A 15,807-nucleotide genomic window follows, 5' to 3' on the forward strand; every position below is an offset into this window, starting at 1 on the left:
ATCAAACTATAAGTGCCCCCTGCGGGGGGACCATACCCTGAGGACTCTGGTTGGGCCACCAAGGGCCGTTTGGTAGCATAGTTGTCTCTGCGCACTCGGCGGAGCCGCTCTGGCTCCTCAACTTCTCTGCTACGGATTCCTTGGGATTGCACCGGAGACATGCCCAGACGCTCTGGCTTTAAAGTAACTCTGGAAGTAGCCCTGGTTATTATGGCCTTCTGGGCACAGGCTGCTACCACTAACTTACCTTGACTGGGCTTTGATCTTTCCCTTCACTGCAGATGTGTCTACTAGCAGCTCCAATTTCACCCCTGAACGGTCCGGAGTAAATCCTCATGTTGTTGTGAGCCTGAACCCTGGCATTGCTCTTCACTGTCCTGTAGGTAAGTGTTGTTTTGGGGCACAGATCACTTGGTGTGCCATCATATACTTTGTGGTTCATTCTTTCATGGTATCCTGCCCTCCCACCCCCACTTCTATAATGAATGCCTGGTGCTGGGGGTGATAAGACTGTCGTCCCCTGAAGCCTTGGGATCCTGGTTGGTAGCTGGGGGTATTATCATTTGGGCACTTCCCAGCAGCTGTTTGGTACCCTTTGCTGCTAGAGAATCGCTGTTTGGTGGTGGTCTCTGTAGGAGAGTAGGATCTGCTTATTATAGTTACCCCCACTTTTTGCTGTGTTTCACTGGTTTATCGACTTTAGTCTGGCTGTGGCCCTGCTAACCAGGACCACAGCCTAGCTGTTCTCTCTCTAATTTGGTTACCTATACATTAGTACACTCCAGATTGGTTACTGGGTTACCCTTGTGAGTCCCTAGTATATGGTACCTTACATACCAAGGGCATAGGTACCCCAGAGGCCTACCAGGGGCTGAATCATGTATTATGCCACCCCTATGAAGCCTTTCAAAATGGCACCACAGGTCTGCACTTGCAGCCTGGGTAAAGTGGTGTAGGTACCTATATCTATCTATATATATATATATATAGACACATATACACCTATAAGTCACTCCTATGGCAGGCCTTCACAATCCTGAAGGCAGAGTGCTTGGTTTTGTGTGAGAGGGTGCACTAGCATGAGCTGAGCCCCTCTGCAGCTTTTCGAATCCCTTCCTTATAGCTGTTCTAGGATATAGCCATACAATATACTCTTAAGTGCATTATAATCCTCGTGGTTAATGCTAACTTTGGAATGGCTTTATCAAAACATGTCGTGTTTGGTGTCAAACACTTTGGAATCCTACCCCTGCCAGATCTGGTGGCGGGGGTAGAATTACACTCTTCTAGAGGGAGAAGACATGTACACACTTACTTACCCGGTAAATGTTTATAAGAGCCTCAGCATCACAAAATGGATGCTGCTGCCACAGACACGAGTCAGACCTCCTACTGCTGGATGAAACTCTGGCAGGGGAGGTCTGGACAATAGGTTTCCTGTCCAGGGAGGTGCCAGCACCTCCCCAAACAGGCTTTAGTGTATTGGGGCAGGGTGGGTGTAAATGTAAATGTAAATGTAAATGTAAATGTAAATGTATAGGCATTTATATAGCGCACTACTTGCCCGTAGGGTCCCAAGGCGCTTCGACCGCTGCGAAACCCTTCCTGGCTTCCCTGAGAGATGGTCCCTTAATGGGTATCTCCAGGGTGAGACCAGGCATCCCCGGCGGTCTGGTGGGGCCGTTAGTGAAGATGAGGCAAGCTAATGCCCAGAGTTGCCGAGTGTGATCGCTGATCAGAGTGGGCACCAAGGCGAGAGAATTATCGAGTCCGCTGACCCTGGTCCAGAAACCTGCCGCGCCGGGAATCCAACCCTGGTCCCGGGCCGTCCTCTGCTCTCGGGTCTGCCGCCTCTAACCAGTGAGCCACACTACTTCACTAGGGTTGCATTCAGTGAATGCTTTTCAGACACTGCCTGGGGCACACAAAGTGTCCCGTGCATTTCCCAGTTCAAACCGGTTGCTGGGGCACTCAGCTCCAGCTCTGGCGCGAAACCGGACAAAGGGGAAGGGGTATAACCACCCCCTCCACAGGTCCTCCCATAGGTGGAACCCTAGAGTTATTCCAACCCCTAAACTTGGTATAAGTATAGGAACCCAGTAACTAGGACTTTAGATTACTCTGGACGAAACTCTGAAACATAAATCTTGGACCTTCGACATTCCTTATCGACTAGAAGACGGACAAAATCTCCCTTGGGGTCAAGGAGTGACTCCCCTGGTCAAACAGGCACCAAATAAGTCTCTTACCGGTCTGCCTTTTCGAGGCTCCTGCCGGATTCCATAGAATCTGTGACACCGGACACAGACTTCCAGACATCTCCGAGGCTGACACGAGTCCCCAGCAAAGCTGAGACCTGTAGCTATCACGAGAGATGTGGGACCGGAACTCCTGGACATCCTGCACATTTGCTAGTGCATCGACTTCCCGAGCTTTCCCGAAGTTGTGCATTGGGCTACTTGTAGTCCAAGCCCGGAGTACCTTTTGCATTAAAAATTGTGGGCCTACACTCCACGAGTGTTCCGTGAGCCCGCTTTCAGCATTTCAGCTCGAGGCGCCTTCGCGATCCCTAGTCCGTTGGCTAGTGGGTCACCACGAAGGAATTTACTTTGTTTCTTGGGCTTACCTGGTTGCTCCAGACGTGCCCTGCCTCCCCTCCTAAGGGTGAGTCCCTCAGACCTTGCTGGTCTGCACCAAAGTCAATCTTGTCATCTTGGGTGGGTGCTGTTGCCAAGGCTTGTTGGGTCCAATCCGGATACCGACGCTGCAGCACTCGACATCCGACGTGGGACAGCTCGAATTCAGCTCCTGGTTGTCGTCGACGCCTCCTGGACATCGTGGCTGAAGAGTCAAGCTTCACCTGCTTCACCTAAAAGCACCCAACATCGGGTGGCATCTTCCTGTCGCCATCCTGGTCACTGGCTAGTGACCCAGACTCTGTCCCCTCAGCTTTCAGGTTCTTCAGATCTCCGATCCACCCTTGGATCCATCCGGACACTCTTCTCCTGGACGCCTACAGTACTTCTTAGCAGCTCTCCATTGGAATCAACGACGAAACCGGACACGAAAAGACACCTATGCACCTGGTTTCCCTGGGTGAGGTAACACGAGTACTTCAGTGCTCCCGTGGGTCTTGACTCTCAAAGTGTCCAGTACTGAAAGGGTTTCACCCTAGTCCACTCCTAAGTGTCCTTAAACGTAACTTTGTAACTAACTTTCGCCATAGAAGTCAATGGTGATTCTGTGTTTAGACACTGCACGCGTCCCCCGTGGGTCTCCTGCGTCCCTACAGTGGGTGGTTCCAGGTTGCTCCAGTGGTTCTACAGGCCCTAGGCCTAACTTCTATCCCTCACGTGGTTCTTATACCACTTTCATAGTATATGGTTTGTGAGGCCCCTAGGGCAAAAAGTATACTGTGCTAATTTACTGTGTGCTAATTAAGTTCTTGTATTGTACTTTTGCCTCTAGCCTCATAAAGAGACTAGAGGGGTTGTGTTTAGAATAAATACATATATTTTATATATATACCTGTTGTGGTACTCTTTCATTTGATCATTCAAGAGATTATAGACTGGTAAAACAAGCTGCTTTACATTCCTTCAAGACTTAGCCTGAAGACTGCTCTCCACGGCTACCACTAGGATAGCTTTATATAAAGGTTGTCTAAAACTACCATCAATAAGGGTTGTTTGGACTGGTGCAAGGTGCCCACTAGAATAGTAGACATCATATGCCAGGCCAACTTATCACAGTCTCTGACTGGCCTTTAGCCTTTCATCCCACGGTGGCTCTCCAAAACGATGAAAATGGGTGAGAAATGATAGTAGATCATAGTTGTATGCTGCATGATTAGAGGTGGGCAAGCCAGCAAATTAACCGGGAGATCAGAACTGAGCGAACAGCTTAATTTTGTCGTAAGAACCATAACACAAACTGAGCCATCAACATATTTGACATGTAAATTGTGCAACAAATACCAGGTAATAATTTGAAAAATAATTTTCAAAATTCAAAACAGTATAGTTTTAAATATGTGGAAGAATTTCTCTGCATTGAGTGGCATTTATTAGATGTAATAATGTGTCCTATGATCTTAGAAACATTCATGGCCCTCTCACCACTGCATGACAGCATTGCCATTAGCGACCCAAGAGGCAAGTCAACCGTCATATGCACCCTATATGTGATCTAAGTTGTTATTATTGATGGAACAACATTATAGCCTACTAAACTGTTTAAGGTTTTTGCTCAGCTCACAGCTCATATCCTGAACTAATGTATTTCAGTATGTTCTGAAATGCAGTGATGAAGCAATAAGAGACAATGAAATAAAGTATGCGGGGAAGCCGGTACTGATCCTAGTTTACCCTGCTTCAGATTGGGTAATTCAGCCACTAGATTGGCATCTCCTTCTCTCTGCTGCTTTACATCAAAGGTTAACGCTTTCTGTATAATTCTTTGAGGAGCTACACCAGTACTCTGTGTTTAGAAGGATTCACGTTAAATCAAGTTGAAACAAGAACTCTTCCTAGAAAGGATTCCTACGTTAAGAGAAGACAGACCATTAGATTTTGAAATTGATATCACCTGCTTTCCTTGATTTAAACAATTTAAGGAGAGGGTCAACACCATCAATCAAAGCAATCACAGGCAGTAACAAAGATGAGGTCTGGGAGAGCCCAGGGAGATGTAGTCTTCATGTGACACAAGTGAAGGGTGGAGCTTGGTTATCACACAGATCGCACACCATGCAGGTTTTTTTGTATTTTTCATTATATTGCAGGATGGGATAGTGAGTCAGATGGACTGACAATCAGGTCCCTGTAGAGCTCTGAAAAAATGTTGAAGTGCTTGGAGAGTAATGCAATGGTAGTAGTACTTAATTTGCAAACTAACAAGTGCCAGGGCCCTGACCAGGAGGCCACTGCTGCTTGCACTACCCATCGCCCCTGTCATCGGTGCCAAAACAACTTCTAACCATCTCTCTTGCCCGAAAATAGGACAGTTCAGATTAGTCCAGGGTCCCAAAGCCGAAGGACAGGCCGGGGAGGCAGGTATTAGTAATTTTTAATGTACACTGTATTCAGAAACAACTGTTGTTCTGCTCATCTCTAAATTAGAAGAACAGCGCCACCATGTGGCAGACTGTCATAATTGTGGTGTTGACAATTAAGTGCCGGTGCCAAGCACCGGAAAAAAGTGGCTCAAATTAAGCACTTATTATGGTATTAAACTTCTTAAATCGTCCGCTCTCACAACAGATTTAAAAATATTAGCAGAACATCTCCAAGCACTTCAACAGCTCTCTGTGGTATCTTCAAGCTCAGCCAATCTGCAAAACCAATGTGGTAGGCACCTCTTCTGTTGTATGAGAGGCGGGAAGAAGATAGGGCTTTGGACAGAAGTTAGACCATGGATGGCGTTAGCCATATGAAGGCTCAGTTCATGCCTGGTTGGAGGATCAACGGGGACCTTGAGCTGAGCCAATGGAAGACATCTGGCTTCAGTGTTAAGTGGCTCACCCACCTCTAGAAATAAAGCAGTAAGACATGCTTATGCTATTTAGTTTTAATTCTTAGTTTAAGTACATGTTCTATATTATAAATATTTTAAATAGATAATTAGTACTGGGCGACCGTCATTGGCTATTCTGGCCTGTTAGTCTATGAGAGTTCAGCACCATGTAAAGCGCTGGAGCTGTTTTTGGTGCTGAAGGTTTTTAACATGGGAATCTACAGAGATGTCCCATGGGTATGGCAGAACATTTCTATGAGGAGGCACATTCTAATGGCACGAACCAACTCTTTTCTTTGGATCTCCTTGGGAGTCCGGTATCTTTGGGGTGACGTCCCAAATTAAAAGAATGTCTAATGATTTGATATGAAAGCTGAACAAAAATCAATTTCACCCATTTTCTGCTAGTTGCAATCAAATTAGTAATGCTCTGCATGGGGCACGAGACTCTTCCAAAACGTCATAGTTAAGTGATCAGGGTCAACTAATAGCTGTGGAAAAGTGCAAACGGTCATGGATTACTGTCTCTCCTCAAAAGTCCTTGGATGCAAGGGAGCTACTCTAAATGGTTGAGATTAGAAGTTTTCTAACTTAGGACAAAAATCAGCAATCTTAAACCAGGTGAGATACAAATACAAAAAGTGGACCTGCAAGTCTGCAGGATGAAAGCCTTGTAAAAGCAATAATTCATGCATGGAAGTAGAGCAGCAAAGCCACTGCTCTTCAAGCATGGCTCCAGCTGTGAGGTGGACCCCAGCTTGAAGAATGGTGCATAAAAGCACCGCAGGTTCAAGGATGGCAGGTTGATATCACACTTGCAAATATGGGATAAAAAGGGTCAGTGTATGTTTGGTTTTCGGGGAGGACAGGTAAGGTCCAGCAACAATTATACAATGTGCAATTTTCAAACTTTTAGGTGCTAGCTATATCACTAGGATGAAATATTGAAGTTGGCTGAAGCTATTTGCGGATTTCACCTTGAATTAATGTATGTATGCATGTATTTGTATATGTGGTATTTTTATAGTGCACACCGAACTGAAAGGCAGTGCAGCAAGGACACAGTAACACATGATTTGAGTAGTAACTAGGTGCAAAGATGTGTTACCACATTGTGATGTAGCATTCTTTAAAGAGGTATGTCACCATCTTTTTCCTAAACTGGAGCACGGCTGTGGCAGGGATACAGGGATGTCATTCCAGATGCTGGGAGCATAGATGGTGAAAGCATGTTGCCTTGGTATATTTTAGCTTTGAAAAGACATGATTAAAATAACTCCTCATATACATTTCTTTCTTCCTTGTGGCAGGATAGGTTTACAGTCTTCTTCCTACATTTATTGGAGAGACATGACTTGGTGTAAGAAGGTACAGCAAAAGCTGAAGGTATAAGGACATCCTTGTTCGAGTGTTTTCAAGCATCCGCCGCTACCGGCACAGTTCATTTCCATGCACACTCTTGGGGCCTCATTATAAGATCCCTTTAAATTACAATGAGAGGTAACAGCAGTTATCAGAATTCGGAGATCTGTGGGAACATTATGGACCTGCTTACTTTTATTTGGGGGTTTCAGCTGTTGAAACCAGCTGACTGCATGGACAACTACCTGGGAGGAAAGGCGGAATAATCAATGGAATCAGATCCATAATTCCACATTACCCCAGTAACTTCTTTCTTCTCAGGGGATTCTCAAGGTTCAATTCAAATCCTTGTTAATTGTCCACCTGGGACCCCCAGTGCTGAGTATTTAGCACTCACCACCTTCTTGAATATGCCTGAACTGTTTTGTTTTACTGTGCTGAGATTCAGGTGCAAACAGGGTGACTTGCATATTCTGTTTGAGTCCAATACTAAGAATGTTAGCCTGTTGTGAGATTCACAGAACGGTTTGCAGGTAGCTTTTCTCCCGCAAACTGTCCTACATTTACACAAACAAAAGGATGGCTAGAGTCTATTTACAGGGTGGGAAAGGGATCACCCCCAACATTTTTATAGGGGCGTTTGTCCAGGAAGTGGTAAGAAGACGGACTAGTGCTGTCTCTTCCCAAGACAAAAAGTTATTTAAAAAACGATTTTCACTTTCTGTGTTTACTGTCTATGCCTGTGGTTGTTACAGTTAAAAATTGTAGTTTTAGCCAGCCTGTAATTGCATATTTTATCACCTGTGTTGTGTTTTAAATGTGTGGTTTTCCCTGCCCATGATTGCCTTCATTTAGTGTGTTGAATTGTGGGATTTGCAGTCCAACTTCTGTAGTTTGTCCCTCTCATTCCTTGGTGACAAATCTGTTTTCCCTCCAAATTTCTCCTTTGCTCTGTGCTTAGGCCTATGTGCTGAAACAGTGCACCCCCAGCCACCATTTTGTGTTCACAAGCCAGTGAGGCCAGACCCCCCCCCCCCGCAACAGGGATTTTCTACATCAGAGGGTGCTTCTGTGAGCTGTTGAAACTGTATTTACTGGGGCCTGTGCACTTCGTTTTTTGGCCAGCAGGGGGAGTAAAGCTTTATTCAAACAGTATTGTTAGATTTCGAGTTAGTGAAGCCTTTACCTGCTGAAGTCCAAAGTTATGGATTGAGCCTGTCTGTCTCCTATGAGATTCTGAACAGGAGCAAGCAGCTTCCAACTCCCTGGCCAGCAAACCTTGTCTGAGGTTGCTGGGACCTTATATGGTGTGCTGATGGTAGGCACATGTGTACACTGATTGGTGGTTGTATCTGGTGTTTCTATTGGGTCCTCATTGGCTGGGTATTTGAGGGTTCTGATTGGTTTCTCGGTCTGTGATTCAATCATTGCAGGGTTGGAACTACGGCTAGGGTTCTGATTTCTATAGGAAGTAGGGACTAGGGCTTCCTATGTTATTGGTAGTTGGGAATAGGGTAGGACTAGGGCTACGGTTAGACCTTTAATTGGAAGTAGCGATTTAGTGCTTCTGGTGCTTCTGGTGTGATTGGTTGTTGGACCAGTTGTGGGACTAAGAGCAGCTTTAGGCTTTCTATTGGAAGTAGGGACTAGGGCTACTTGTACCATTGGCTGCTTGGACTTGGGTTGGGACTAGTGGTAGGACTAAGGCCTTTATTGGATGTCGAGTTCAGGGTTTTTGAACTGATTGGGTGCTTGGACTAGGGTTAAGATTGGCTGCAAGGTCCTGGTCTCCTATTGGTTCAAGATGTTAGGGCTAGTGTTGTGATTGGATAGTGTTAGGGCTAGGGTTCCCATTGGCTGAAGGGGTCACCTGATTACTAGGGCTACAAAAAGGGCCAGGCTTAGGGCGTCTCAGCCTGGGCGTCGAGGCTAAGGGTGGAGAGGACAAGGGTAGTTGCCTGTTTGGGCCTGTTAAGGGTGGAGAGGACAAGGGTAGTTGCCTGTCTGGGCCTGTTAAGGGTGGAGAGGACAAGGGTAGTTGCCTGTTTGGGCCTGTTAAGGGTGGAGAGGACAAGGGTAGTTGCCTGTTTGGGCCTGTTAAGGGTGGAGAGGACAAGGGTAGTTGCCTGTTTGGGCCTGTTCGAGACTGGTCGGGACTAGGGCCTGAAATGCTGCCCTTTTTCTCTTAAAAAAAATCCTTCACTCTTTTATCCCTCCACTATCCTTTTTCTATCAAAATTAACAGACTAACATGTTCACGTCTCAAATTCCATGTTCCATATTCAACTATACTAATATACTACCCAAATAACTGAATAACATATCTACTACTCAAATTACTTCATATTTATACTATACTAATTTTCAACACTAATCCTTTATGGGTTCCGGAGTGGCGTGCTACTCGCCAAAAAAGCGCTTCAACACCCATCAGGGGTAACAAGTGCTATATGAATGCAAATCTTTCTTCCCCTTTTATCCATCCGCTATCCTTCTCACGCCAAGTAACACACTAATATCCACCACTGAAATGACCTCCTATTTCACCATATTAATTCACCACTAATCCTTTATATGCTCCCTGAATAACATGCGTCAACAAGCGAGCGATAAATAAATAACAACCTTTGTCCTACTCTATCCTTCTGCTATCATTCCAAATCCAAATAACTGACTAACCTATCCACCACTTAAAATGTACTTGCATGTTTCACTATACTAATTCAAAACTAATCTTCTGTGGGTCTCGGAGTAGTGTGCTACCCGCCGAAAAAGCGCTTCGACGCCTCGTCAGGGGTAGTAAGCGCTATATAAATGCAATTACAATACAATACAATAAAATAGGGAAACCAAAGAGCTCTCTGGCCTAATCTCAAACTAGGCACAAGGAGACAGTCCGAGAGACTTCTATTAGGAAAACTACGAAAATCGCTACTTTCCAAGCAATACTTCCATTGCTTTTGTTAACACTCAGAAAGTCCTAAATCTAAAAGAAGAGGACGTGCATTTCTACTCAGAGATTTACAAACAGCCCTTAAAACAGATATTGGGCAGCGCGAAATGAGGAGAGATCTCAACATTCTTGATTTAATTCCTGAGTACCCTAATCCAATGCACGTGTTTTTTTTGTATGTTACTTGCAGTCTACACACGGGGCCACACGTACCATTATGTCACGCTATGTTATGAATATTTTTATAGCGCGTTAATCACTTGTGAGGGTATATAGGCGCTCTAACGCCCTTCTGCATGCAAAGAAAATAAAAACCTTGGCAGACATTTATTAGGAAATTTGAGAGTTATAAATTAGAAAAACAAATCACAGAAATAAAGGCGATAGTATACATCGCAAGACGTAAATATTACAACATTCAGAAGGAAGGTATCAAGAAGCACAATGACTGGTAACAAAATGCCCATCGTGCAAGTAGAGTGAAGTCACAGGAAGTCTTCGAACGTCCAGCCATCTGATGTAAAGGGTTTCCTCTTTTTACAATGGTCAAAGGTCAAAACAATACACTGCTCACAGCACTTTCGCTTCCTCTGCGACTCACAGCTGTCTAGGGGCAGAGGTTAGCCAAACAGCCTGTCTAGTGACTGTATAACACTAGAGGTAGGAAGCCAGCAAACTGATGTAGAGCCGTCAAGGGCCTGATTTTACTGCCCATAATACGATCTTCCATATGTCTGGCATGAGAATCGTGCAACAAACATCAGCTAAAAATATGATAAAGACTTAGAAACATTCAACCCCTCCATCGTCCTTGAGTAATTAGTAAATCAGTTGTTAGGTGCACCTTATATGCAGGCTGGGTTGTTTTTTTAAATGGAAAACCAATAGAGTCTATTAAGCCATGCTCGTGAGTGGTTTTTCAACAGCACTGTAAAGAAAGGGAATGCAATATAGGTCTGCTGGTACTTTTACATTACTAATATGTATATAGAAAAACCATATTTCTTCGGTCTATTTGAAAGACTTAGCTGGAAATCATAGAGTTTACTTCCTTTGAATTCCATCTAGTATATTGTCCTTCTGGCCAACAAAATGGCTGAATGTTACCACACTTCCCTCACCCCATTTCAATTGCACAGAAGGTTTCCCACAATCTCCAAACCTTGCCCTAGGCGTAACAGTCCCAAAGCATCATTCTACCACATGGTATGGTTGTGCACGATTAATGCAACTTTTTGGCGCAAAAAAACAAAATTGATTTTGATTTGTAGAAATACAGAGTGTTTACTGGAACCAAAGTTCTGTCTCTTAGAAAAAATGTCCTCACCGAAGACAAACAAAATGAGATTCATATTCATTGATTTAGCCATCCTGATAGAAAAGCGAGCTATCGCAGTCAGCTGGAACACATCCCATGCACCAGAAGTTACTAAATAGAGATCTGAGCTCTATAAATGGGCACAAGCCGAGGACTCTGTAACTAGACTTCTGCGATTGCGTGCCAAAAAGCCAGTCGGGTGACTTGATGGAACTCTATGCTGCTCAAACTCTACCGAAAATAAAGATGATAAACCACCATAGTTTGTACTGTTAACTTTAGATGATCGCAGCAGTCTATGACATTTTGTTGCCTTTTAATGCCTAACTGTTCCAGCTAATAATGTGATATACTTTTTGGTCTGATGAACATTTTATGTACTATAGCTCATTGTTATGACAACACTACACAATATGTAAGCCTCCTGTATCTTCTATTGTCTTCTCTCTTTAGATATTAACGATTTATGCTGTACTATTTTCATTTTTATTTCTGGATTTGATGAAGCGCAACAGCTACCCCGGCAAAGGGGTGTCCCGGCGCACAGAATGAGGGGAGAAGGGGGAAGGAGAAGGGGGAAAAGGGGAAAAGGGGAGACTAGGGAGCGGGGAAGAGATGAGTCTTAATTGCTTTGCGGAATGCTGGGAGAGAATCAATGGAACGAATGCTGAGGGGGAGATCGTTCCATAATTTGGGGCCAAGGACGCTGAAGGAACGGCCTCCAGTTCGGCAGAGCCGGGTCCTAGGGATAGTCAGGAGGAGTTGGTTGGCAGAACGCAGGTCGCGGCCAGGAACGTAAGGTTGAGCAAGGTTACGAAGCAGCGGAGGATTTCCTAGTTTAACGATCTTGAAGATCGTGACTAAGGCCTTGAATTGAATTCGACGGGCCACAGGCAGCCAGTGGAGTTTACGAATGGTAGCTCTGGCTGAACATCTGCGTGGGAGGCCGATCAGCATTCTGGCTGCCGCATTTTGGATGCGTTGGAACCTGGCAGTTTCCGCTTTGTTGGCTCCCAAAAGGAGGACGTTAGCGTAGTCCAGGCGCGATAGAATGGTGGCCTGGACGATAAGCTGGCGGGCCTTAAAATCGAAGAGCCCGAGTATGGGCCTAAGGTTCCTTAGAAGGCCTATGCAGGTGGCTGCCACCTTTTTGGTGTGGGTCTGGAAGCTAAGGTTGGCATCCACCCAGACTCCCAGATTTTTGACGCAGTTTTTGGGGAGTGGGGTGTCACCTAGGGATGACGGCCACCAGTGCTCGTTCCATAGGCTGGTGTTACGGCCTAGGAGGAGCACCTCGGTTTTACCGGCATTGAGTTGGAGGTAGTTATCCGTCATCCAGCGGGCCACAGCAGTCATACCCTCTTTAAACTTGGATGCCACAGGGGACGGGCTTTCCGAGAGGGTGACAACCAGCTGGGTGTCGTCGGCGTACGAGACCAGCGTGAGCCCCCACTCTCTAGCCACGTCAGTGAGTGGCTGGACGTATAGATTAAAGAGGGAGGGGCTCAGCGCTGATCCCTGGGGGACACCTTGAGCGATGGGGTGGGATTTAGAAAGAAATGGGGGAGCCGACACCTTAAAGGATCTGTCCTTGAGAAAGGATTGGAACCACGCGAGGGCAAGACCAGTCACCCCGGTCATCTCCAGACGTTTTAGAAGGATGTCATGGGATACCGTGTCAAAGGCTGCGCTGAGATCGAGCAGGATCAGCGCAGCACTATGACCGGAATCCAAAATCGTCCGGAGATGCTCCGTAGTGGCCAGTAGGGCAGACTCCGTACTATGGCCTGCACGGAAGCCGTTTTGAGAGGGGTCTAGGATTCCGTGATTTTCCACGTGTTTGGAAAGGATGCTGTTAGCATGGGTTTCGGCTATTTTGGAAATCCAGGGGAGAAGGGATATCGGCCGGAAATTTTCTGGTTTGGAGGGGTCGAGGGTAGGTGTTTTAATTATCGGAGATACCCATGCTTGCTTCCAAGCTATGGGTACAGATCCTGTAGAAAAGGAAAGGTTGAGGATGTTTAGCATGGGGGGTAGGAAAAAGTCCATCGATTCCAGGAAATGGGAGGGACTCATGGGGTCCGCTGGGGAGCCAGATTTCACTTTCCTACCTAGCCTGATCAGGTCTGCAGCGGTGATGGCAGGAATTTGGGATAGAGGTAAGAAATATGACGCTTCTATGATGCGCCTGCTGCTGTGGACTGCTGACTGTGTCTTTTTCTAACTGGTACTTATCATATTTAAGATCAATAAACGCTCAATGAGCAAATGAAAAGAAATGCATAAATGGCTGAATGCAGAAGCATTGCTTTTAGGTTTCCAATGAAGGGATCAAGAATAATCATTTACTATTTTCGAGAATAAACAGATTACCAAAAAAGCCATCCCTAAATAAGCCATAGAACAATTAGAAGCATATAAAAAATCTGATTGCTTTATAGAATTGCCACACTTTTCAGTTGTTATAGCCAATCAAATGTGTGCAAACTGTAATGCGGGTACAAATATCCAATACATATTTTCTTACCATATTAATCAGCTGGGTGTGTACTATGTCTTCTACTAAGATCGCTGATTCAAGTAGCGGTCTACGACAATCTCCCAAAGAAAACCTGAAGAAACATGAAGAACATAGTTATCAAGCTGAACAGAAAAAGAACAGAAGTGAACAAACCACAGCTTTTGTCCAATCCACTGTGCATTAAATAAGAGACACTTATAAAATAGACTTCACCTGGGAGAAAAATTCCTGTAACCCAAAGTGAATTGTATTATATGGAAATTGCATGATATATATTCCGCCGAAAGGCGAGGCTGATGGAACAGGGATATTGACAAGACCAAATCCTTCAGAATGATCCATCTATAGCTATTTGTTTGGCTATCCATCATATATTTTCAAAGTGCAAGCTTTGCCATCAAAGAGTGTCTCACTGTGCCCTGAACTATATATAACCAGAGAGGAAAACTTTTTTGCAGATCACTTCTATCTTCACACAGTATTTTCCGTAAAGACAATTCTTAAGATTCTTCCTAAAACTTGATTATCATCACATTTCTTTAGTGTCAAAGGCAGGGAGTTCCTACACCAAGGAGTATTGAACTGAGCAGCCAGCTAGTGCACAGTTCGGAAGATGAACAAATCCCCACCTCCTGCCACGCAGTACAGCTTGCCAGGTAAAAGGTAAGCATTAAGCTTGATAGGTGCTTTGCTCTTTGATGCACTGGGCTGTGAACCCATGGACAGAAATCTAAAAGGTGCTCTTGTTCCTGAGGTTTGTGGCATAAAGTGAACAACACTGTCTGATCGACCTTTCATCCAAACCAAGGTAACTGTTGGTCCCCTAACCTCTCAAAGTAACAAGAGCATGTACTAAACTAACTCTAAGCAACCCGTGAGGTATCAAGGAGTTCTAACCAAACAATGAGATACCAGCTGAAGTAACTCAAGAGTTCTTAACACGTGGTCGAGTTACCCATAATGCAGAGCATGGAGAACAAAGCCAACTAGACATCGGTAACCTTCATCTTGAGGGAAGCGTATCAGCTTCTCGAAAACAGTTCAAGATCCAAACATCAGTCTCATTAAGGATTCATAAGAAATGTTGTGTATTTCTTTGTTGCCCAAGAGTTCATGCATTTTCTAATCATTCCTAAAAATAAGCGGCCTTCTAAGATTGGGGGAACTCTGCCTTGCCACTTCAATGAAACACTGCACGGACTCGAATATGATATTAACAGACATAATTATTTTAGGTCTGGCATTGACTTTTCATTTTACTAAAATGTAAATCATATATTTACGCAGCCCTCTCAATGCATTGGCTTATTCACATCTTCTGTCCAATACAACATACAGCATGGTTCAGTCCACGACCAAATCACTGTGAGAGGTGGCATTCTTTTCTTTGACAAGGAGCACATCCACATACAAAGTTATTCCCTTCAGTGCTTGAGATTACTACAGCAATATGTGCTGTTTGAGACCAAAAACCTATATTTTTACTTTTAGGTTTTTTTTTAATGTTTCGGCAATAGCCCGCCAGCTCCCCATGAAAAAAGTTTTGCAAAACATCTGACAAATGAAAACAAACATTGACAAAATCAAAAGGCTGGTAGCCAACACCAGTCCTATTGGCTATGCCAGTGCTTGCTTAAATATATATTTGGACCGTTACATCTGTCTAATTTATAGTCAGTCTATAACTGGGTTGTGTATCACACATAGTTACTTTGCAAAACCTAAGAATTCAGCACAAGTCAGCACACAGCCATTTTGGCTCTAACAAAATGCCTCAAACATTCTGGGCAAAACACATTAACCTGTGACTGGTCTTTGAATGTATAAATACATCTAGTTTGTTACGAGGCTGCATCATTATCTCTGCAGCACAAGCTCAATAATTCAATGAGGAAATAAAGGCAGAATGAAAATGAAGCTATTTTAAAAAAAATGAAATAGTTTCAATTAGAGAAATATATAGGAAAAAGCGGGAGGGAAAAGCAGTGTTAAATTTTGTGAAACAGAGGGGGGCGTGGCTTGGACGTCGGAGAAATGGCGACGTAACTTCGGTCTTCCTCCAGGCAGCAAACGACTTCTGAATAAAAAGAGCGGCTGGACGAGCTTGATTAAGCCCAAAACGCATGAATGGGCGTCGGA

At 44.6% G+C, this 15,807-nt stretch overlaps 1 protein-coding gene across 2 annotated transcripts in view; it reads right to left on the reverse strand.

Moving 5' to 3' along the window:
• Positions 1–15,807, reverse strand: part of SUPT3H (SPT3 homolog, SAGA and STAGA complex component) — a 1,963,693-nt gene that overhangs the window by 1,198,564 nt on the left and 749,322 nt on the right. For both annotated transcript variants that reach the window (XM_086926226.1, XM_086926225.1), the window contains exon 3: positions 13,675–13,759. In XM_086926226.1, coding sequence (XP_086782352.1) covers positions 13,675–13,759 — 85 coding nt within the window. The remainder of the gene's footprint in view (positions 1–13,674; positions 13,760–15,807) is intronic.

Source organism: Lissotriton vulgaris, chromosome 6, assembly GCF_964263255.1.
Source record: "Lissotriton vulgaris chromosome 6, aLisVul1.2, whole genome shotgun sequence".
NCBI classification, from domain to species: domain Eukaryota; kingdom Metazoa; phylum Chordata; class Amphibia; order Caudata; family Salamandridae; genus Lissotriton; species Lissotriton vulgaris.